This window comes from Mytilus californianus, unplaced genomic scaffold, assembly GCF_021869535.1.
Source record: "Mytilus californianus isolate M0D057914Y unplaced genomic scaffold, xbMytCali1.0.p SCAF_4, whole genome shotgun sequence".
In the NCBI taxonomy this organism is placed as follows: domain Eukaryota; kingdom Metazoa; phylum Mollusca; class Bivalvia; order Mytilida; family Mytilidae; genus Mytilus; species Mytilus californianus.
Window position 1 is genome coordinate 7,344,769 of NW_026262690.1, and position 25,354 is coordinate 7,370,122.

Below are 25,354 nucleotides of genomic sequence, written 5' to 3' on the forward strand. Positions count from 1 at the left end.
TGGTGAAGTCCATATCTTAGATACTATAAGCAATAGGTCTACTATATTTGGTATATGGAATGATTGTAAGGTGTACATGTCCAACTGGCAGGTGTCATCTGACCTTGACCTCATTTTCATGGTTCAGTGGTTAAAGTTAAGTTTTTATGTTTTAGTCTGTTTTTCTAATACTGTATGCAATAGGTCAGCTATATTTGGTGTATGAAAATATTTTATTATGTACATGTCAGTCTGGCAGTTTTATTTGACCGTGACCTCATTTTTACGGTTAATTGCTCAATGTTAAGTTTTTGTGTTTTGGTCTGTTTTTCTTAAACTATAAGCAACAGGTCAACTATATTTGGTGTATGGAATGATTGTAAGGTGTATATGACTGTCTGGTAGGTATCATCTGATCTTGACCTCATTTTGATGGTTTATTGGTCAATGTTAAGTTTTTGTGATACTTGTAGTAAAACCTTCATATTACAGACTTTCAGCATAAATTCAATGATAAGTAAAACAGGCAAGACATTTCAGCATGTGCACTCTTGTTTTTATGATATACACATATTTGTTTGTGAAAGTCATTAGTTAGATGGTTAAATTCACTTACAAATCAAATGCTTTTCCTGAAACATTTAATTACAAAAATTATTGTGTTGTACCAAACTGCAGCTTGATTGGAAACTTTTACTCTGACAAATTTACATTTGAATTTAAGTTACCCTAATTTTAGTCTGATTTCACATCAGAAGGTACTTTGAACTTGTGCTTTTGTTATCTGTTATATCTTTTTGGTGAGTTTAAGTTGTATAGTGACTTCTATTCTACCCTCTTTTATCTATGTACCCTTTGTTTTTCCACTGTTCAAGATTTAAAGGAAGAAACCTAGGGTTGAGATCCCAATTCAGGAACCTATTGAACTGTTTTGTTAACTCTTATTTCAAATTCAAATCAACTGCACAGGAAAAATTAAAACTTTTATGAATACATATTTTTCTTGTCAATCATCTTTTTACATTTTAAAAGTGAGAATATTTTTAAGTATGTTTGGTACATCCATTTGATCACAAGCCCAGATTACATTTCTTTTAGATCTCATCAAATATATTCTACACTGTAGTCTTGATAAATTTTGAAGAGTGTCAACTGGTCTTTTGACAGATAATTGTGCCATACTATTTGCAAGTGTCTGTAATTTGAGAAGTTCATTCTTTAAATCTTGCACCTTACATTTCTGAACTATTTGTTTTATACGATCTCTGATATTTTTTGGTACAGGTAATCCATGGGCAATTACAAGCAACTTGAAACATTGAATATGTCTTAAAGCCTTCTTTTCAGGTCCAGAAAGATCCCCATCTTCACATTCTGTAGGACTCACTAATTCTACAGACACTTGTACAGTGTGAAGGGCCAGTTCAGATAAGGACAGTTTCACATTACCAATCCTTGAAATATTGTACATAGATGTTTTGGCTCCTACTTTCAGTAATCGCTGAACTAATTCTATGTTTGACATTGTTACAGCTTTTTGTAAAGGAGATCCAAAGTTTGAATCATATAAATTAACATTACAGCCATTTTGAATGAAAAATTCAATAACTCTTTTGTGGTTTCCATTAATAGCAAAATACAAAGAAGTGCGTCCTCGCTCATCCTGAGCATTTTGATCTGCACCTCTACCTAACAACTTGTTCAAGTAACATATATTTCCATAACTTGCACATACATGTAATGGTGTGGTTTTATTGTCGTCAGGTAACTGTACATCTGCTCCTTCTGACAGTAAATAGTCAACCATTTCAAACTTAAACTGAATAATGGCTTCCATTAAAGGAGAACGTCCCCAAACATTCTGTGCATTTATGTCAGATTTTTCTTTCAAAATTATCTTTGCACATGCAACTCCATTATGTTTTGCACGAACACAAGAATGTAATGGCGTCTCTTTCCCTTCAGCTAAACTGTTCACATTGAAGTTTTTTTCTAGCAAGTATTTAACCCATTCTACTCGTCCGTGTTGTACTGCGTAATGGAGAAGGAATTGCGGGAAGGTCTGACAGTATTGAGCAGATACTTCTGAATTATCTTGAATGAAGGACAGGAACTTTGTATCGTCACTTTTAATTGCTCTCAATACTTCTGCTTCAAGGTTTGATCTAGTAGTATCTCTAGATGACAATGATCCCATTCTTTACTGAAAAAACAAAATAGGATTTTAAAATTGAGTTTCACTTAAAATACATAACAGGAATTAAAATTGAGTTTATATTGTGATCTTTATTCCATTAATTGACTCCATTCTAATGTCATATACAATTATTATATGATAATAGTATACTGTGAATTTATTATTATTCGTGGGATACCAATGGTGGATTTTGTGGATGTAGGTGAACCACAAATTTAAGTACATGACCATCTTGGATTTTCTTTATAATTACAAATATCAAGTGGATGCTACTAAAATACTTTAAAATGCATTCAAATGTGCAGTCATACTTCTGGTTGCTATGGAAACGGAGGTTGTTAAAATTAGCACTAAAATCCTCAAATCTATTGAAAAAAAGGATTTTTTAGCGTTTGTGTGGTGAAAGTAGACAAAATACAGAATGTGTGATAGAACATTTAATGGTAATTTCTTATTATGGTACAATTGAAGTATAAATTTCATATTTCAATTAAATAAAAAAGAAATTATAATTACAAAAAAATTGACATTTCTGTGACATAGTTCTCCAGGTTACAATACACCATTAGATTTTATGGGCGCAGCCATTTTATGAGCATAACATGGTATTCAGAATTAAGAGTATAGCTAATCCTGATTGGTTGATATGTGCGCCCGTTATTTTTTGTTATTAGAGACTTCGTGCATTCTGCATTATACCAAAGGCCAAATAAATTATTTTCCTTAGCCCTAACGGAACTGAGATGTCTTTTAAACGCTAGAATGAGACACGTATTTTTATGTGCAAAATTGATAGGCATGGGAGATAAGTACAAATTACGCTAAGAAAAGCAACGCGAACCTATATTTTTTGGACCAAAAAATACTGTCCTAATAACTTTTCTTTAATTCTAGCAAGGTTTCGTTTAAAAAATCAACTTTCTAAAGTCTGTATCTCGAAAAAGGCTATCATTGTCGCCTATGGGGAAATTAATTGTTTATTTCAATCTATAATCTATAACAAACAACAAATTAAAGGCATTTTTGTGTTATAATAATTTTCAACGAAGTCTAATGTTTCTATAGGCTTGTATGCAGACTTTGGTAAAACCAGGAAATCAAATATCCACAAATATACCCTTTTTCCTCAATCAACTAAAATTGATACCCACAAAAAATAAATGATTCCACAGTAGTTAAATACAGAAATCAGATGATGTCACGGAGTTAACCTAAGGGAGACAACTTAAATTTAACTGCTACATGTCTAATGTCCCTTGAAAACTTGTTAAAGATATGCAGCTAACAAAAAGAAACAAAATGTATTTATTGGCTTCAGCTATAGATTTGTCAAGCAAGTTTAATGATTAAGCATCAGTAGATTTGGTAATATTAAATAATCGGAGGGATTGCACAAAGTGGTTATCCATTTTGTGAAATCAACTCCTCCTACTGTTTTCCCAGAAACTTTCACAGGAAAATTGCACACTAATTGAAGTTGGACACCTGCTTTTATGGAAGTGATTAAAAAACATTTTCTCATTGTTCCGGACTTTGGTGCTTGGACTTTTTTCAACAAAATTTACAAAAGATGGTACATAGTTGAAGGCCATACGGTGACCTGTAGTTGTTAACATCTATGTCATTTGCTGTCACGGTGGAGAGTTGTCTCATTGGCAATTATACCAAATCTTATTTTTATATTTACAGTAATGATTATGTGAAAAAAAAACATTCTAATGGAAAGCAGATATGGACCATTATATTATACATTGACATAAACAACAGCCAATGAACCATAAAGATTTGCCAATATTTAGAATCTAGATGTATAAACATGTGCATTAACTCGGTAGCATGAATTTAGAGACATGACCCTCTACACAAAATAACTTCCATCTTTGTCTTACAGGAGCTTGTTAAAAAGAAATCGGAGGAGATTGTAAAATCAGTAGCTAAACCATTTAATAAACATGTGACACAGAGAAAACAACGACAACAACCAGTAGAAAGGAGCGTCACGTTGCCAAGTATCAAAGATTTTTCATTTGGATGAAAGGACACAGGAAGAGAAATAATTGTTTTTATTGTTTTATCGATTGAATCAAGTGCAATTTACTCTTGCTCAGAACAAATTTATTTGTTGAGTAATTGCCTTTTGAAGGACGACCCTATTAATGGTTAATGATAAATCGTTTAAACTTCATTAACAATTTTGAAATAATAGTCTTCTTTGTAATTTTTGTTTAGTTTTATTTATTGTAGGCTAGTAAGAAAATCATATCATTTTTGTTATCATTGTGCTCTTGATTTTACAAGTGGATTTAAAGATTTCAGCCAAGTCTAAATTTTATTTAAAGAACAAACTTGGTACACTTGAATTTTGTTATTTATTACCATTAATTTATTGTTGTTTTATCAAATATGTACAACAATAAAAATGCTGTTTGTTAGATTTTCTACTTTTTATTTTATTCATTAATACAGTACTTGTAACATGTGTGTAAAGAACAAATGACAACTATGTGTAACCTTCAGATAAATATCTGTGAATATATCCATACTAACCAGAAAGAGAAACAAGACTGCACATACTGAAATTCTCTCCTGCTTTACTTATCATAATTGAACTAGTGTTGAAAGTCTGTAATATGAAGGTTTTACTACAAATATCACATAAATTTAACATTATCAATGATTCATTTTAATGAGGTCAAGATCAGATGAACCCTACCAGACAGACATGTAAACCTTATTAACAATCATACCATACACCAAATATATTTAGCCTATTGCCAATATGATCTGATTTGATAAGTAAGTAAGTAATATCATCTGAGAAACAGTCTGTAATATGAAGGTTTTACTACAAATATCACAAAAACCTAACATTGACCAATGAACCATGAAAATGAGGTCAAGGTCAGATAAACCCTGCCAGACACACATGTACACCTTACAATCATTCCATACATCAAATATAGTTGACCTATTGCTTATTTATAGGTTAGACAATACTTTTTGGTCTTGATTTATGAATATTTAAAGCCTGAGGCGTAGCGAAGGATTTTTTAAAATGTTCATAAAACACAACCAAGTATTGTCTGACCAATTTAGAACATATCCACACCTTCCAGTGGCATTGCACATTCATCCTTTCACATTGGTATTAATTAAACCTTTAATATGAGTTCACTTTAAAGTGTTAACATGGTAAATAAAAGGGATGTAAATCATATTTTATGATTGTTTCAACAGATCGAATGAAATAGCACTGAGATAGTTTTGTAAGGATAAAAAGGATAGATTATTGAAAACTGGATTATTTTATGTCTGCTTCAGGTAAATCTTAATACTAATATACCTCGCATTCGTTCATTTAAAATAAATGGGGAATATGTCCATGGGACACAGATGATGCCCCTGCTTGCATATCATATAAAGTTATAAAGGGACAAAACTGAAGAACAGTAAAAGTGATGTTACCCAAATTTGTACTTGATCTGAGTTTTGTGGTAATAAGTATTGTGTATAAGTTTCATAACATTTGGTCGAGGAAAACTTAAGTTAGAGAACAGAAATGAAAAATTCAGCAATTTTTCCATTTGTAAAGGGGCATAACTCTAAAACAGTAATAGTGATACCACCAAAATTCCATCTTGATCTATATTTTGTGGTAGTAAGCATTGTGTATAAGTTTCATAACATTTGGTTGAAGCAAACTAAAGTTAAAGAACGGAAACCAACTTTGGGACGTACAGACGGACAAGGGTAAAACTTAATGCCCCCTCTGCTACGGCGGGGGCATAAAAAAAGCCACACAAAGATAAATCAGCATTTGGAAAAGTTTAATAATGATAAAACGTAATCAATGAATATCAAAATTACGATCATTCCAACATCAGATCATGACGCTTACTTTTTAATCGATAAATGTATTGTTTTTTTTTCTTCTCAAAACTTTCCTGTAGTTTAAATATCAACAGATATTGTATCTTAAAAATATAATAGCATTGGTTCCAGAATCTAGTATTACATGTATTTTAATAAGATTAAATGCTCTCTTTTCATTTATAATGATTAAACAAACAAAAGTACTCATGAATGTTTTTCCTTTGCGCTGTTCCTATGGAAAATGTCTAAGGGGGTTAGTTGTACACTTCGTTAGTGCAGTGATTAAGAGTTCCCTAACATAATAAATCTACAATGAAAAGTCATTCATGTATAGCATTTTATAGTGCATGGAAGTCATCTATTATGAAAAATAGGAGAAAAACATAACTTTCCATTGGACGAGAAGGGGTGAGTATGTTTTTAAGTATCCAATATTGACAAAACCATAAAAATTTAACATTGACCAATGAACCATGAAAATGAGGTCAAGGTCATGTGAAACCTGCCAGACCTGCCTTTGCAAAAATAAAGGAAAATGAGAAACAAGTTGGTGTTTATAGTTCTTGAGATAAATGGCAAAAACATATAAATTTGTCAAAAATCTTCATTTAAGGACCAAAACTCCTGTTGGAGTCATCCGAAGGGTTTGTCATATTGACATTTCTGTAGATTGTATGGTTGATCATTTTAGCCATTCACAGTTTCTATCTATCTATTATAATTTTCAGGGCAAAAACAGGAAAATTTGTCAAAAATCATCATCTTATGGCAATTAACTCCAATATGAATTATTTGATAATTATGGTTAAAATTGGAAGTATGTGTATCTTGACATTCGGAGCATTTTTGTCCCAGTCATATTTTCTCTATTATGATTTTCAAGGTATAAGGCAATTCATAAAACTGAGAATGGAAATGGGGAATATGTCAAAGAGACAACAACCCGACCCTCATTTTACCCTTATGTTCTATTTTAGTCATGGTGGCCATGACTTGGAAAAAAACTCACTAATTTGTAAAAGATACCCTTAGGATCATTCACCCAAAGTTTTCAGTGAAAGTTTTATTGATGTTGGGGAAGTAGATTGACAACGATTGACACCCAGTGATGGCAATAGCTCACATGGTCCTATGGGCAAGGTGATCTAAAATTGGACTGCCCAGTACAACAGAGCACATGAATCACCAACAAAGGATAGTATATTTCATTTTAAATTATCTGCACTTCTTATAATACAGTAAGTAGTTTTCTTTAAATTCTAATATGAAACTCTGACTCTTTTTTGGCTAAAGCAAATGTAAACAAAGCCACATTTTAATTCAAATGTAATGTTGGTTGTATTTTGAATGACAACAGGAGCTGCTTGTCATTCAATTCAATAAAGTCTTTAAAATTAAGTCTATTTATACAATGGTACACTATAAAAATGTGATAGTTAATTTAGAACTTAATTCTTTACTTCATTTCAAAATTTAAATTCTTTACTTCATTTCAAAATTTAATCCCTACTAGAATTGGAAGCCAAAGCTGTTTCTCAGATTTAGCTATCCAAACAATCATTTTGTGGACAGCCAAATCTCTGAACTCTGAATTTCAATATTCCCGAATCATGTGATTTAGGTAGAGAAAAAGGCTATAAACGGTTAGATAAAAATCCATGCATACAAAAAAGAATGAGTAATCAGTATTCTGATGTTAGGCTGGGAATAGTCATTCTCTTTAATTTATATAAATGGTTGTAGCCTGTTATCTATTTCTAGCATGAAGAGATATTTCTCGTATCACACTACACAGAGTGTGATATAAAAAAGTTGTTAATTTTATTGGCTAATCAAGCATCATGAGACAATATATATTGCAACGTATCCATTGGCTATTCTTTAGGCCATTGATGACTTTGAAAGGTTAAGCCAATGTACATTTCGTCAATGGCAACGGAGATATGTGATTTCTTCAATAATATACAAAACATTCAAACTTTTCAGAATTTAAAAGCAACTTTTCTGGTTTGTAACTGTCAACTAAATTATTTATAAGAAATGGAGCAGACGTTTGAGTCAGTACTTGTAATTGGATATGACAGTCCTAAGCAGACCAGTTTTGAAGAGTTGGGCCGATAGTTGTCCCTGGGACATTTTATTTTCATAGTTTGATTCATTTTGTAAATGTATATTTAGTTATGATTAGGTTTGAAGAAAAACCTTGTTTGTTTGATGGTGTCAGCATTGAAATCACCGATTACTTTGTCCATTTTGAGACAGTTTCTCTTTGGAATCAGTGGAATGAATTTGAGATGGCATGTCAGTTAATAATGAATTTGAGAGGTGATGCTCAAACTATTTTACGTTTCTTAAAAAGGCCACAGTTGTATGAGTATGACTGCTTGAAAAATGTTCTCATTCAGAGGTTCAATCCTAAGGAGAGGGTGGCATATTTTAAATTTCAGCTGCGAGTTTGTAGTTTGAAGGAAAGTGAAACCATTTCTGAATTTGGTCAGCGTTTTAAGATACTAGCACATAAGGCTTATCCTGATAATTTTTCAGATTTAGATGTGTATTTTACTGCCTTATTTACATCATGTTTGAATATTGAGATGACTAAATTTGTCACTTTTAAGCACCCTCATAGTTTAGATGAGGCTTTATCACTAGCTATTGAATATGAAGCTGTTCATTTTACTGGTGATCCAGAGACTATTGATGAGTCAGAAAGTTTAGATTGTTGTAATACGGTTCATAACAATTTTGAAATTTTAATGAATATATTGAGGAGGCGACTGAGATCATGTAGGAAACGTAAACCTAAGAAATGTTTTAAATGTCACCAGTTAGGTCATATCAGGTCTAAGTGCCCAAATGTGTCTCTTAAGAGTCCATGCTAGAGATGAAAGGTCTGCAGATAGTCAAGTGAAATTCTCAAAAATAGAAGGGATATTAAAGAACAATTTGAATCACAATTTTTGTAGTTCAGATTGTGTTACCTTTGTTTAATGTTTGTTTTTACATTGTGTTGTATATATACAGTTTTACTTTAGGCTTATTTCAATGTGCTCAGAGATGTTACACTTCTCAAATTTGGCTGTTTGGTTTTCTTTCCCCAAGGAAGGGATGCCATGCATCTCATCTTGTTATATTTTTCATTTTTGATTACTTGAATTATGGCTGATCTTCTGTGTAGTTTGAAGTGTAGACTGTTAGCTAGTTGTAGTTGGAATTGGTTTATTTTATGAGTTGATGCTCGTTTGTCTGGATTGTAATCTCTAGCTAAATATTTAGTATTTAGAGAGTTTATAGAAGTCCGACTTCTTGACTTTTATTAGTTATGGCAGAAACCAATAGAGTGATCGTTAAGCTTGAAGTTAGGAACACTTCTAGCTCATACAGATGGACCCGATCCATTATTTAGTAACTTGCACAAAATTTGGGCATCGTACATTTTATTTTGAGAACCTTGCTATAACAATTGGGCATCGTCCAACTTTATTTTGAGAACCTTGCATATAGATGGATCCGATCCATCTCCGATGGTACACCATTTGTGCTACCGTTATCAATAACGCTGGAATGCAGTAATAGAACCCGGTGGTACATGTCAAATGTGCCACTGTGAGATCAAAATTGGTGGACATTGCCTGGTATAACTTTTCATGGATTTCAACATTAGATGTGCCGTTACAATATATGCCGTACCACTGAATATGAAGCCTGCTTATCAAGAAGACTTAAAGTCGCGTCCGTTAACAGATGAACCTGATTCTGATGTGTGTTTGTGTATGTGTTATACAGTGACATTTATTTCTAAGTAATATTATTACATGTGTTTGAAAGACATTTAATCTGGTGAACAATGATAGACTTTTGTTAAATTTAAATTTTCAAATGTTATTTCATTTACATTTGTTTTCAAAGGGAGGAGGAGGGTATCAGACTGGTGTTGTGGTCTCCTTGAACAGTCTCGTTATTTAAATTTAACTGATATATATTAGATTTAATGTTTAATCATTACAAATTATTCATATTTATTTTACATGACATTTGCATTTTGCGTGTTTAGTGTGGCAGATACATCAATTTGATAGACATTTCAGTTTGCAGACTTTATTTATGAAATTTATCGTTTGTCTTAGGGGGGAGGAATGTGCCAGTTAGGATTATTATGTCATTGTTATTTCCCTTGTTTAAACTATAAATTTCATATTACTTTATTTAATGATTTACATGAAGCTTATTCAGTATACATTTGTTAAATTGAATACGTATTGCTATTTTGAATTCATTGGTTAAAGATATTTATTTATATTCCAAAGTTTAGTATTTGTATCGTCGCAAAATATTTATTACCTTCTTCGGAAACTTATATATTTTATATAACTGGTTTGAAATTATTATGTTGAATTGTCTGAGGACTGACGTTCAGTCCAACCTAGGAAAGCCGTGCTTTCCAATCACCCTTTAAGGTTAGTGCATCTGCCATATGCCTTCTTAATTCGGGTTAATATTGAAGTCATTGAATGCTCCATTTCTAAACTTTTGGATTTCATACATGTTCTACATATTGAATAAATTATATATTATTTTCACTGTTTTTGGTTTTCATTTACTTAGATATTTATATAGCGCTTTTACATTTGGCATCCATCGTCTCCCTTTAATCAGTTCACAAACTAGAACAAGCTGTGGTCCGCATCCCCGAATCTCCAGCAGAATTGTTCCTGCTACATAATGTTCACCTCACATGACATATACCTGTACATGAAGTACATACAAAGAATGGAATCTGAGGAATACAACAAAAATTGTACATATTTAAACGATGGCTCTTATTCTAAACAAGGTAAGAATATATATATTTTTAATATTTTATTACTGCATGCTCCACTGTGACTTACTTAATTTAAATGGTCCGTTAGTCTGTACCAATGAAGAAAGTTTATCTTATACTTTAGTCAAGCATGAAGTTAGCCACACATTTCAGATGAAAATGCCAGTACTTTATTATTGGAAATTTACTTCCATACATTTGTAGCTAGAAATAATTTTAGATATTGTAGTATATATTCCTATAGAACTTTGATCATATAATAAATATTTCTAGAACTTTAATTATCTAATAACCATGATAATTATTCCTGAAACATTTATAATATAGCCAATATTCCAATATGCCTGGAACTTTTATAATATAACAAATATTCCTAGAACTTTTAAATATAACAAATATTCCTGGAACTTTTTATAATATAAAAAATTCTCTTGGAACTTTTATAATATATAACAAATATTCCTGGAACTTTTATTATATAAAACATTTACCGCTACATTGACAACAACACTTAAGTAAACTGCATCTTTTATTGTCGACATGTTTCGCCGATTAGATAGGCGTCATCAGGACAAAGTATACAAAATTAGAACCCCTGAAGTACAAAAAAACGGCATCTTGTATGTGACGTCATAATTGAAACTGAACACTGACATTGTACTTGCATTCATGTTACACATATTTTATTCAAAAACACATTTTATCTATACACTTATAATTACCATTAGAATAGTTTACAACCATTTTTAAGATAAAGACAATTAGAACAATTATAGATTAACTCTAAATTTAGTAACTTCATTTGCATTGTACTATGTTTGATTCATTTTCTGTTCAACATTACATTTTGATATAGAGTATCCTATAGCAACATCAACAATTAATGGACAATTATGATGTCACATACATTAATGATGCCGTTTTTTTGTACTTCAGGGGTTCTAATTTTGTATACTTTGTCCTGATGACGCCAATCTAATCGGCGAAACATGTCGACAATAAAAGATGCAGTTTACTTAAGTGTTATTGTCAATGTAGCGGTATTTGATTTTTTATCTGACAACCCTGCATACCATCTGGTATCCACTTAAGAGAACTCTACCAACACACAACATAGGAGGCGTTGGTTCAGCAGCTCTTTATTTACTCTTTATTTTTATAAAACATTGTCCATAATATTTATTCCAAAGAACTTTTAGCATATAACAAAAGTTCCATTGGGAACTTTCCTTATGTAATATTTTATCCTTTGTGAAGGAAATTTTCTTATAGCATAAGCCATTGGATAAAATATTACATAAGGAAAGTTCCCAATGTAACTTTTCTTATATGCTAAAAGTTCTTTGGAACAAATATTATGGGGGAACTTATATTCTGTCACAGAGACTGACTTGATTCAGGTTATAAAATTTGAAAATTTTATTACTCAAAAACTACTTATTGTAATTACACAATTTTTTCACAGAGTTAAGTTTGATTATAATATTTTTTTAATTCATTGATATTTTCCACTTGTACCACATGTTTTGGAAATAATTTCAGAACAAGATTTCAACGAGACTGAAACATCAGAAGAGTACATCCTTAACACAACTAGAATTTTAATCATTGAAGATATTATTAAAAAAGGTTTAACAACTCATGAGATATTGAATATCGCTTGATATCAACTATGGGTTGTTAAATTAATTTCAATATATTATATATTTTTCAATATACCGGTAATATATAATATATATTTTTCTCAAGCGATATCCTATTATCACCAGCTGTTATCACTCATTATGAAACCTATATGTATATTGTGTCACAGTGTGGGTTGACTTTTCCTTGACTGTTTCCCCTATATATCCTCTTCTCATGGGTTTTACCTGCTATTAAGAATGCATTGTGACGTCACAATTTCCATTGAAAAAGCATGCATAGTACGAATTCACCATATGCCTATAAGCAATTTTTTTAATATCTCATGTATCTGACAGATTTGTATAATAAATATGTGTAAATTAAAATTTGCAAGTTGACAATTTAAATTTTAAGTGGATCAACATTACTGATTCGAATATTTTAAGCATTGTACAATAAACAGCTGATGTATTATATTTGTAATCAATCGTTAAATCATACCTGATACTATGGAAAGCCTCAGCTGTCATATATTAGAGATTTACAAAACGTTATGCTGAAGCTTAAAATGTAAAGTTAAGACAGCGTGATGTTGAATTGAGTCACCAAAATGCTAACTCTAAATTACAATATGCAAAGTTGAATTTGCGCAATGTTGACTTGCAATGACAAGTGCTTTAGTCGTGATAGTATAATGATAAGTCACGATGTTGTGATGATATGCCAAACACACGTGACGTTGGGTTTAAAGTACATGATGTGAAGTTGACGTTGCATGATGTTAGCTTGCAGATTGATACTGCTCAGTCATCCACATCGACAGCTATGATAACAAATAAAATGAATAGCTAAAATGTATGGTGCTGCCTTGTTTTTAATAAATGTCGAGCTGAGATAGTACGATGTTATATCATTGTGATATTACGATTGGTCTATCATGCAATCTGTTGATTTAAAACACCATGATGCACAGTTGAAAGTATATGATGTTAAGTTAAGATAACACGATGCTACACCACTATATTGAAACGAAATGTTTACCATACAATTTGTTGACTTAAAACAACACGATGCAACGTGTTGAGCTAAGATGCTCTCTTGAAATTACAGGACGTACAGTTGAAATTTTGTAATGCTAAGCTACGATAGCACGATGTTATATCATTATAATGTCACGATAGGCTTATTATACAATTTGCTCATCTAAAATTACACCACGTACAGCTGAAAGTACGTGGTGTTAAGCTAAGATAGCACGTTGTTATATCATTAGAATGTCACGATAGGCTTACCACACGATATGCTCATTTAAAACTACATGATTTTCAGTTAAAACTAGGTGATGTTAAGCTAAGATAGCATGTTGCTTTATCATGTGAATGTCACGATAGGCTTATCATACAATATGCTCATTTAAAACTACACAACGTACAGTTAAAAGTATGTGATGTTGAGCTATGATAGCACGATGTTATATCATAATAATATCACGATAGGCTTGCCATACAATATGCTCATTCAAAACTACACGACGTACAGTTGAAAGTACGTGTTGTTGAGCTAAGATAGCACGATGTTATATCATTATGACGTCACGAGAGGCTTATCATACAATGTGTTGACTTGAAACTACACGATGTAAATTTGAAGTAGTTTGGTCTTGACTTGAAACAGTAAAATGTTAAGTTATAAAAACAGAACGTAAAGTCAAAATAAAACAATGATAGGATGACATATACTTGTGCAGAATTGAAGATTTTTGGTGTTGACTTCGAATATAGTACAAATATTAGATCGTTTTATGTTAAATTGAAAGACAATAATGTTGCGTAAAACATTACAGAATTATGTGAATTGAAACTGCAATTCTATGGAAAAGAATGAGGGACAAATCCCAAGGATTTTTTCTTCTTCAATTGCAAGTTCGGAGGCAAAATGATTCATTTAGCAAAAGAATTACCCATCGCTATATATTACACTTGAATATAGTTTTGCCGTATATTTTACATGTTTTGTTTGGATTTTTTTTTTATGATTAAAAACCAGACTTTTTTTTATGAACAATATTTAAGAAAATATTTATCTATGATGTGTGTTAATATATACAACATAATATTGTGCTTATAAGACTTATGACTGTGAGGGTCAAATTTTACTCATATAAAATCACATCTATGTAAGAGTTAGCGGAGAATTTGTATATACCACTCCCGTTTTCCACGAAATAGAACATAAGAATCTGGAGTCTTAATCTTAAAAAACAAAGATCAACTGATATGACAAATAATACGATTAGCGTAGGACTGAGAGGGTCAGAGCTATATCAGAATGTGACCCCACCCCCGGTCTTGTTAGAGGTATCTGAAAATTTGAATTTTCTTTTCCATGAAATAAAACAAAAGAATCTGGACTTAATCAAAAGTGATGCGATTACGACTTCCATAGAATGTCAGAGACAGTTTGTCGACTAGTTCGTTGAAAATTCGGCTAGGCAAGTAAAGTATGTCTTGTAACAAAGCAGGGTTTATTCATATTCATATCACACTTACATGTTCTCGTCCTGATATGCATGTGCTATTTGCCACTGTACGAAGGAGAATATTTTATTTTTTTTAAATTGGTAAAGTCCTTAATGGACAATGACCCCTATAACTTATAATAAGAAGCCAATTAATGATTTCTGTCACTTATTTTCTTGTCCATAATGATTTTCTTGGTTCTTTGCAGCTTCTCTCTATCTATAAGTGTTTTCAAAGAAAAAAAAAATCAAAAATCTGTAAAAATTGTTAAAGTCCATGAATTATTTTGGTATTGCTTTGATTAATTTGTAGATATGTTCTTTTTAATGTCAACAGTCTCTCTCTCTCTCTCTCTCTCTCTCTCTCTCTCTCTCTCTCTCTCTCTCTCTCTCTCTCTCTCTCTCTCTCTTATAGTTTTCATAAGTGTGGTCTAAATTAAAATCGGTAGATTTTTTTTTAATTATTTGCCAAAATTAGTTTATTCTTTTTTGAAAAACATAATAAAAAGTTTGGGCCACAGAGCATTTTGCAAGCTACAGGTTATGCAGTATTGTCAGATTTTGTATAAACTATACATGGAAAACTCAATGTTAGAAAATAAAAATAAAAATTGGGATCACGAGACTCGTTTTCTGTCTACAAAACAAAATAGATAAAGTCCCTACACATTCCATCATTAGAGACGAAATATGCCAAAGGGATTTCAAACTCATAAGTCGAAAACAGACTGACAATGCCATAGCAAATAAAATGCTTCGCTGGGCGCAGCTTGATACGACCGCAGAGGTCGAACCCTGAACAGTTGGGGCAAGTATGGACACAACATTCAAGCTTGATAGAGCTCTGAATTTGGATTGTGATTAAATATTTGACACAGCATAGGTTTCTGACACAGAAAGAATGTGGTCTAAGAACTTCAATTTTTTTAATTTACCTATTATGGTCCAATGTCCAAAATCAAAATACATGTTTAAATTCAGCATATCAAAGAACCCCATATATTCAATTTTTGTTGAAATCAAACAAAGTTTAATTTTGGACCCCAACTTGGACAAACTTGAAAACTGGTCCCATAATCAAAAATCTAAACACATGTTTAGATTCAGCATATCAAAGTACCTGAAGAATTCAATTTTTGTTAAAATCAAACTAAGTTTAATTTTGGACCCTTTGGACCTTAATGTAGACCAATTTAAAAAACAGGACCCAAAATTAAAAATCTAAATACAAGGTTAGATTTGGCATATCAAAGAACCCCAATAATTCAATTTTTGATGAAATCAAACAAAGTTTAATTTTGGACCCTTTTGACCTCAATATGAACCAATTTGATAGCGGGCCCACAAATAAAAAATCTAAATACATGGTAAGATTCAGCATATCAAAGAACCCCATATATTCAATTTTTGTTGAAATCAAACAAAGTTTAATTTTGGACCCCAATTTGGACCAACTTGAAAACTGGGCCAAAAATCTAAAATCTAAATACATGTTTAGATTCAGCATATCAAAGAACCCCATATATTCAATTTTTGTTGAAATCAAACAAAGTTTAATTTTGGACCCCAACTTGGACCAACTTGAAAACTGGGCCCATAATCAAAAATCTAAACACATGTTTAGATTCAGCATATCAAAGAACCCTAAGAATTTAATTTTTGTTAAAATCAAACTAAAGTTTAATTTTGGACCCTTTGGACCTTAATGTAGACCAATTTAAAAAACGGGACCCAAAATTAAAAATCTAAATACACGGTTAGATTCGGCATATCAAAGAACCCCAATAATTCAATTTTTGATGAAATCAAACAAAGTTTAATTTTGGACCCTTTGGACCTCAATGTGGACCAATTTAAAAACAGGGCCCAAAATCCAAAAACTTAATACACGGTTAGATTCAGCATATTAAAGAACCCCAAGAATTCAAGAATAAAACCCCATTGAAATTGATCAAGAAATAAGCAATTTATACGAAGTATCTTCTTTTGCACAATACTGTACAATTGAATATTTCTTGCTATTGCGCAATACTGTACAATTGACAATTTCTTGCTATTGCGCAATATTGTGCTATTGGATATTTCTTGCTATGGCGCAATACTGTTAAATTGAAGATTTCTTGCTATTGCGCAATACTGTGCAATTGAAGATTTCTTGCTATTGTGCAATACTGTGCAATTGAAAATTTCTTGCTATTGCACAATACTTATTATATAATAATTTACACATCCTGTTTGGTGTGTATCTCCTACCATATCATTATTATTTGCTTTTAAATATAAATCAGAAATAACCAACTTAAAAGGGAAAATTTTAAAAGAAAAAAAAAAAGGAAAAAAAGAAAAAAAAAAAATCCCCCCCCCCCCAAATTTTTTGAACCCCCTTATGATTCATCACCCCCAAACTCAATCCCAGCCTTCCCTTTGTGGTATGGTACCTTGCAGTACAATTTCAGAGAGATCCATACACTTGAACACAAGTTATTGTCTGGAAACTAGAAAAATGCTTATTTTTGGCCCCTTTTTGGCCCCCAATTCCTCAACGTTTCGGGCAATTACCCCCAAACTCAATTCCAGCTTTCCCTTTGTGATATGGAACCTTGTAGTACAATTTCAGAAATATCCAAACACTTACACACAAGTTATTGTCATGAAACTAGAAAAATGCTTGTTTTTTGCCCCTTTTTTGGCCCCTAATTCCTAAAATTTTGAGGCAATTACCCCCAAAATCAATTACAGCCTTCCCTTTGTGATATGGAACCTTGTGGTACAATGTCAGAGAGATCCATACACTTACACACAAGTTATTGTCTGAAAGTTACAAAAATGCTTATTTTTGGCCCCTAATTCCTTAACTGTTGGTACCATAACCCCCAAAATCAATCCCAACCTTCCTTTCGTGGTATTGAACCTTATGGTGAAATTTCATGGAGATCCATTCACTTCAACTAAAGTTAGAGTGCGAAAACCAATGTGTCTTCGGACGACGCCATACGACGACGACGACGACGACGACGACGACGACGACGACGACGACGACGCCAACGTCATACCAATATACGACCAAAAAATTTTTAATTTTTGCGGTCGTATAAAAAATCAAAAAAATCAAAAACGACAAAAAAATAATGTTATCCGAGTTATCTCCCCTATATGGAAAAGTTGAAAAACATATGCAAAAAACGTTCTGTATTCAAAAACAAATACTGTAAATTCAGAAATTATTGCGATGTTTTTATTATTGCGAAAAATGCGATAGGATTATAATCGCAATAATTTAAAAAGTACAACAGGGGGGTAGCTAGGACGAAAAATTTTGTCCTGCCTTTTTTTAGTTGTAATCTCTGTCCTGCCTTTTTATTTTTCACTCTATTCGGTCCTGCTTTTTTTATTTATTAGTTTATTCTGACTTTTTTTTTACATAAATTGTCATCCTGCCTTTTTTTTTTGCCAAGTTGCTCATCCTGCCTTTTTTTACTCAAAACTCCTGTCCTGCCTTTTTCAAATTTCATTCTAGCCCCCCTATAAAAATCAAATGGTAGCTCCCAAAAATAAAACGAAATAAACGAGAGAAAAAAGATCAAAAGCCAAACAACAGTATATTAAGCGCAACATATAGAAAATCAAAAACTGAGCAACACGAAACCCTCAAAAAAGGGGTGATCTCAGGTGCTCCAGAAGAGTAAGCAGATCCTGTTTCATATGTGGCACCCGTCACTTGGCGATTTTGCAAATAAAGAAGGAATGTGTTATAATTTACGAGGTAATCCCAAAAAACATGAACTACTGGGTGTCAAATCGATGAACGTGCTTAAAATATGCTCCTTTTCATAAAAAAAGAATTGATGAAAATGTATTTATATTTAGTGTACAGTGGCAAATATTACATGCATATAAGGACGAGAATATGTAAGTGTAATATGAATATGAATAAATCTTGGCTCTGTACAAGACATATTTTGCTTGCTTAGCCGAATTTTTAACAAACTAGTTGACAAACCGACTCTGACAATCTATGGAAATCCAAATAGCTTCGGTTTTGATTAAGTCCAGATTTTTTGGTTTTATTTCGGGGAAAAGGGTGCGTTTTACGTACAGTGGCAAATAGCACATGCATATCAGGACGAGAACATGTAAGTGTGATATGAATATGAATAAACCCTGCTTTGTTACAAGACATACTTTACTTGCCTAGCCGAATTTTCAACGAACTAGTCGACAAACTGTCTCTGACATTCTATGGAAGTCGTAATCGCATCACTTTTGATTAAGTCCAGATTCTTTTGTTTTATTTCATGGAAAAGAAAATTCAAATTTTCAGATACCTCTAACAAGACCGGGGGTGGGGTCACATTCTGATATAGCTCTGACCCTCTCAGTCCTACGCTAATCGTATTATTTGTCATATCAGTTGATCTTTGTTTTTTAAGATTAAGACTCCAGATTCTTATGTTCTATTTCGTGGAAAACGGGAGTGGTAAATACAAATTCTCCGCTAACTCTTACATAGATGTGATTTTATTTGAGTAAAATTTGACCCTCACAGTCATAAGTCTTATAAGCACAATATTATGTTGTATATATTAACACACAACATTGATAAATATTTTCTTAAATATTGTTCATAAAAAAAAGTCTGGTTTTTAATCATAAATAAAAATCCAAACAAAACATGTAAAATATACGGCAAAACTATATTCAAGTGTAATATATAGCGATGGGTAATTCTTTTGCTTATTGAATCATTTTGCCTCCGAACTTGCAAATGAAGAAGAAAAAGTCCTTGGGATTTGTCCCTCATTCTTTTCCATAGAATTGCAGTTTCAATTCACATAATTCTGTAATGTTTTACGCATCATTATTGTCTTTCAATTTAACATAAAACGATCTAATATTTGTACTATATTCGAAGTCAACACCAAAAATCTTCAATTCTGCACAAGTATATGTCATCCTATCATTGTTTTATTTTGACTTTACGTTCTGTTTTTATAACTTAACATTTTACTGTTTCAAGTCAAGACCAAACTACTTCAAATTTACATCGTGTAGTTTCAAGTCAACACATTGTATGATAAGCCTCTCGTGACGTCATAATGATATAACATCGTGCTATCTTAGCTCAACAACACGTACTTTCAACTGTACGTCGTGTAGTTTTGAATGAGCATATTGTATGGCAAGCCTATCGTGATATTATTATGATATAACATCGTGCTATCATAGCTCAACATCACATACTTTCAACTGTACGTTGTGTAGTTTTAAATGAGCATATTGTATGATAAGCCTATCGTGACATTCACATGATATAGCAACATGCTATCTTAGCTTAACATCACCTAGTTTCAACTGAAAATCATGTAGTTTTAAATGAGCATATCGTGAGGTAAGCCTATCGTGACGTCATAATGATATAACATCGTGCTATCTTAGCTCAACAACACGTACTTTCAACTGTACGTCGTGTAGTTTTGAATGAGCATATTGTATGGCAAGCCTATCGTGATATTATTATGATATAACATCGTGCTATTATAGCTCAACATCACATACTTTCAACTGTACGTTGTGTAGTTTTAAATGAGCAAATTGTATAATAAGCCTACTGTGACATTATAATGATATAACATCGTGCTATCGTAGCTTAGCATTACAAAATTTCAACTGTACGTCCTGTAATTTCAAGAGAGCATCTTCGCTCAACACGTTGCATCGTGTTGTTTTAAGTCAACAAATTGTATGGTAAACATTTCGTTTCAATATAGTGGTGTAGCATCGTGTTATCTTAACTTAACATCATATACTTTCAACTGTGCATCATGGTGTTTTAAATCAACAGATTGCATGATAGACCAATCGTAATATCACAATGATATAACATCGTACTATCTCAGCTCGACATTTATTAATAACAAGGCAGCACCATACATTTTAGCTATTCATTTTATTTGTTATCATAGCTGTCGATGTGGATGACTGAGCAGTATCAATCTGCAAGCTAACATCATGCAACGTCAACTTCACATCATGTACTTTAAACCCAACGTCACGTGTGTTTGGCATATCATCACAACATCGTGACTTATCATTATACTATCACGACTAAAGCACTTGTCATTGCAAGTCAACATTGCGCAAATTCAACTTTGCATATTGTAATTTAGAGTTAGCATTTTGGTGACTCAATTTAACATCACGCTGTCTTAACTTTACATTTTAAGCTTCAGCATAACGTTTTGTAAATCTCTAATATATGACAGCTGAGGCTTTCCATATGATACTATAATTCAGATTGAGTTCCGTGTTTAAGTTTTATAATTGATTGTCCGAGTTCAAGGACATTTTCGCTCACAAGATATCCAAGAAAGATTAGTATTTTGAAAACTTAAGCTGTCTAATTCTTTCAAAGTCTGTTCCTATACTTACTGATGTAACTGATGACCTTGATTCTAAACATTTATTTTACTCCAAAATTGATCGTTCTTTCTACTTTCACTTTCTGTTTTATTCACATGCGCAGAAGGAATATCCGCCACATGGATTCTGTGTTTGACATTGAATATTTTTTTATGTGATGAACTGTCAAATGTGAACAAGTATAATGACTATATTTCGGTTATCATCAGGCATCATCAGAACTCAGTATAACAGATCTTTGCTGAATAATAAGGTAACAGTCATTTAATTGTGAACAAGGACAGAACTTTACATAACAAAAAAATTAACATGATATAAAAAGCCTTAAAAGGGACGGAAAGGGTAACAACACACATCTAGTATGAAGCAGTTTATGTTTTTGCTGCATTTACTTTGTGAACCAAAAAGACCGGATTTTCTCACAACTGATGAATAAATAAAAATTTAGGTTTCCATTAAACGAAATTGTACAAGAAAAGAACAATTACGTAAGCTCTCGATTTTTTTGTGGTATTTTGCAACCAATAGACTTGAGATAACTATAACATAGATATTGGTCACACGTGTTATCGTGTAGAAACTGACTTGAATTTGTTATCGAAAAATAGTGAAGATTTGTATGTATAGCTTTAGGTTCCACAATGACAGGCACTTGTCTCTGAAAAAAAAAAATACCTATATACTTTAATATAACACAAGGTACTTAACTCGTATATTTGAGAAATATCACCCGGTCGGGAACTAACGTTATAATTCAACTTGGCAGTTGTCTATCCCACTGAAAATTGTTACATGTATGTCGTAAATCTACATTAAATTACAGGGCATAAAGATTACCATTTCCCGTTTCCCGGGGAAAGTAAATTATTACACGGGGAAAGTGACATTGCAGTTGCTAACATCCCGTCGGGAAAGTCGTTTTCCGGTAAATAAATAAAATAATTTGTCCCTATTACTTGTTTAAATGTCAAAATACTTCTGTAAGATCATCTGAGCGTCGAATTTCCATGATTTCATCACATGTTTACGCGATTTACACATGTGCCTTTTGGTATTTAGTTAGATCATTAGCAGAACGGTTTAAATTTACGATATCCGGTTTGTAGCACGGGAACCAGTTTGTAAATATTGTGGACGCCTGTTTAGTTATAATTCCATACACATAATATGGATTGTCTATTGCTTATAGTATATAAATTTTAAAAAGTCACACAAAATTATCATAATCAGTTGACATGTTAAACCCTTAAAAGTATGCTCAGATTGCAGGATTTTGCATCTTAAATTTCAAAATTTTCTTGGAGGGGGGCATGCCACCAAACCCCCTAGCAAATTCGACCCACTTTGCGGGTCTCAACTGGGGATAGTGGATTTGCACACGGGAAAGTGAATTTTTTTTATCACTTTCCCTTGGGTAAGTGGCCTGCCAAAAAATTCTTCATGCCCTGAATTATCTACAAAATGGTGTATAACATGCCTATTTCTATTGTCGGAATCTTTCGTAACATCCTTTCAAAGTATGTCAATTGTCTTCTCACAGCGGATTGGAAGTGTTAATCTTTATTATCCTAATAAAAAAAAGCGGGGATGTAGGATTTAGGGGGTGAAAAAGTGGGATCTGGGCAAAAGAAGTAAATAGAGGGGTGTGGGAAAAAATAACCCCCAGAAAAGCAGCCTTTCATAAGAAATAAAGGATTATAAATGTGGTTTTAAAATAAAAAGATGAGAGAAAATAGTGGCATTAACAATTAGAGAATATAGAAACGCCCTTCACACACCATCCAGAACATAAGCAACTGTGTTATAATGAAGGGGGAGGTCACCCAAAATTGTCTTTATACGACCGCAAAAAATTTGCGTTCGTTATAATATTGCTATCATGTCGTCGTCATCCGAAGATATTTGGTTTCCAGTCAATTACTTTAGTATAAGTGAATGGATCTGTATGAAATTTAATCACAAGATTCAATAGCACAAAAGGAAGGTTGAGATTGAATTTGGGTGTTAAAGTTCCAACTGTTTAGGAATTAAGGGTCAAAAAGGGGCCAAAAAAGGCATTTTTCTAGTTTCCGGACAATAACTTGTGTATAAGTGTATGGATCTCTATGAAATTGTACCACAAGGTTCCATACCACAAAGAAAAGGTTGGGATTGACTTTGGGGGTTATGGCCCAAACCGTTCAGGAATTAGGGGCAAAAAAAGGGGGGGAAAACAAGGTTTTTGTTGTTAATGGACAATTACCGGTAAGTATTATTTTATGGAGCTTTATGAAATTGAATCACAAGGTTCCATACCACAAAGGGAATACCACAAAGGGAAGGTTGGGTTTGACTTTGGGGGTTATGGCTCAAACCGTTCAGGAATAAGGGGCAAAAAGGGGGGTGGGGGAGGAACAAGGTTTTTGGAAAATGACGCTATCAGCGGCATGTTTCCGATACCATTGACCAGAACTTACGGAAGTCGATTATTGCCTCCGCCTACCGCACTCGGTTTCATATTTACTATTTTACATACTAACTGGAATCTGCTCGTATTACGCTACACTCGAACAAAGTGTTGTAGTCGGACGGGAACCAGTTTACATACTTTATTTTATTTACCAAAAAGATATCTTGACCTGTCCATATGTTTTTTGTTATTAAATGGTATTTGGAGCTATCCCTTTGTTATATTTTTCATATTTATTCGAGCTTTCACTTTTATGCATAGTCTTACAATCGTAAACAATCGGTATTTATACATGATAAATAGATCCGTTTTGTTAAGGTGTTGGACTTTTTACCCTCCAATGATCAGCAATCGCTAGACAAAATAGTTCTCCTAAATAATGTCAGCCTTTCATGCCATTTCAACTTTACAATCATTAAAAAAAGTGAAAATCGGAATCATTTTGATATCCATTGGATAGAAACTGGTCTGAATCCAGATTTACGAAGATTCTAAAAATCGGAAATTAGTAATACGGTTATACCCACGCGGTGCGTATGAATCTTTGTTTACAAAACAGGATTTCGGAACGTCTCTAGGTTTTTAGATCGTAAGTCTCGATAAACTCAAACTGAAAGTAAACAGTTGTTTGTAAGACGCAGGTTTACTCACCATAAACAAGCTGAAACGTTCAGTATGGCATATATTTTAGGTTAAAGACGGTCCCATTCATTTAAAAAGCTTTTTGAAAGTAGACGATGGGATTATTTCAGGTTTGATGAACGAGTAAATTATCACAAAGTTCATTTCTTGACGACCTCATAATTTCATCATGTCGATGGTACAAATCGATTTTTACTGTTTACTGTCGCTTCGTATGTTTTGTATTTAAACGGTCGTTTATTTTTAAACCCGAACCAGGCATATGCATTCTGTAATTGTGCAAATCTTCGTTCTTTGGTCAATTGGCTTATGGATAGTTGTATCAATTTCAACTCTTACATTATTTTTTTTTAAATATATTTGCATTACACATGCAATGGCAGTACCTTTCCAATTACTATTTATGTGTTGTGTCTAAATTAAAGTTGTAACACTTTATAGTGACTGGAAAGGGTACAAAAATTCATCAGATGAGAAAAGGCTGAAGATACTTCAAACGGCACCGAATCATTAGATATTGCATCTTATAAAAAGAAACTGAGATTTGGATAGTTCCACTTCAAGGTAAAAATGTTTATCTCTTGTGAAATGAAATAAAAAAATATTGTAACACTGTAGTTAATTAATAAAGATACTATTACGTGTATTTCTGTATTGGCCTTATTATTGGTTCTCGGCCAGCAGTCAAACGGCACCGAATCATTAGATATTGCATCTTATAAAAGGAAACTGAGATTTGGATAGTTCCACTTAAAGGTAAAAATGTTTATCTCTTGTGAAATGAAATAAAAAAAATATTGTAACACTGTAGTTAATTAATAAAGATAC

General features: G+C 32.5%; 3 protein-coding genes across 4 annotated transcripts in view; 2 read left to right on the forward strand and 1 right to left on the reverse strand.

Moving 5' to 3' along the window:
* LOC127699081 (uncharacterized) overlaps positions 1 to 4,610 on the forward strand; it is a 48,667-nt gene extending 44,057 nt beyond the window's left edge. The window contains exon 12 of the mRNA XM_052202819.1: positions 4,068 to 4,610. Within this exon, the coding sequence (XP_052058779.1) occupies positions 4,068 to 4,211 (144 nt within the window). The 3' untranslated portion in view covers positions 4,212 to 4,610. The remainder of the gene's footprint in view (positions 1 to 4,067) is intronic.
* Positions 950 to 21,543, reverse strand: LOC127737386 (poly [ADP-ribose] polymerase tankyrase-2-like). Of its 2 annotated transcripts, XM_052248007.1 has the most exons (3): positions 21,445 to 21,538; positions 4,724 to 4,799; positions 950 to 2,182 (listed from the first exon to the last, which is right to left on the reverse strand). In XM_052248007.1, exon 3 carries the CDS (start codon positions 2,174 to 2,176, stop codon positions 998 to 1,000), a length of 1,179 nt encoding a protein of 392 aa, XP_052103967.1. In that variant the 5' UTR covers positions 2,177 to 2,182; positions 4,724 to 4,799; positions 21,445 to 21,538; the 3' UTR covers positions 950 to 997. The 2 variants fall into 2 exon arrangements, with proteins under 2 accessions (XP_052103967.1, XP_052103968.1); XM_052248008.1 differs by lacking the exon at positions 4,724 to 4,799 and having other exon boundaries at positions 21,445 to 21,543.
* Positions 21,544 to 21,546: 3 nt separating this feature from the next.
* LOC127737378 (elongation factor G, mitochondrial-like) overlaps positions 21,547 to 25,354 on the forward strand; it is a 36,384-nt gene continuing 32,576 nt past the window's right edge. The window contains exon 1 of the mRNA XM_052247995.1: positions 21,547 to 21,688. Within this exon, the coding sequence (XP_052103955.1) occupies positions 21,620 to 21,688 (69 nt within the window). The 5' untranslated portion in view covers positions 21,547 to 21,619. The remainder of the gene's footprint in view (positions 21,689 to 25,354) is intronic.

What these genes read in the sequence shown, in the direction of transcription:
- LOC127737386 (XM_052248008.1), bottom strand. Translation starts at nt 2,176, where the DNA reads ATGGGATCATTGTCATCTAGAGATACTACTAGATCAAACCTTGAAGCA.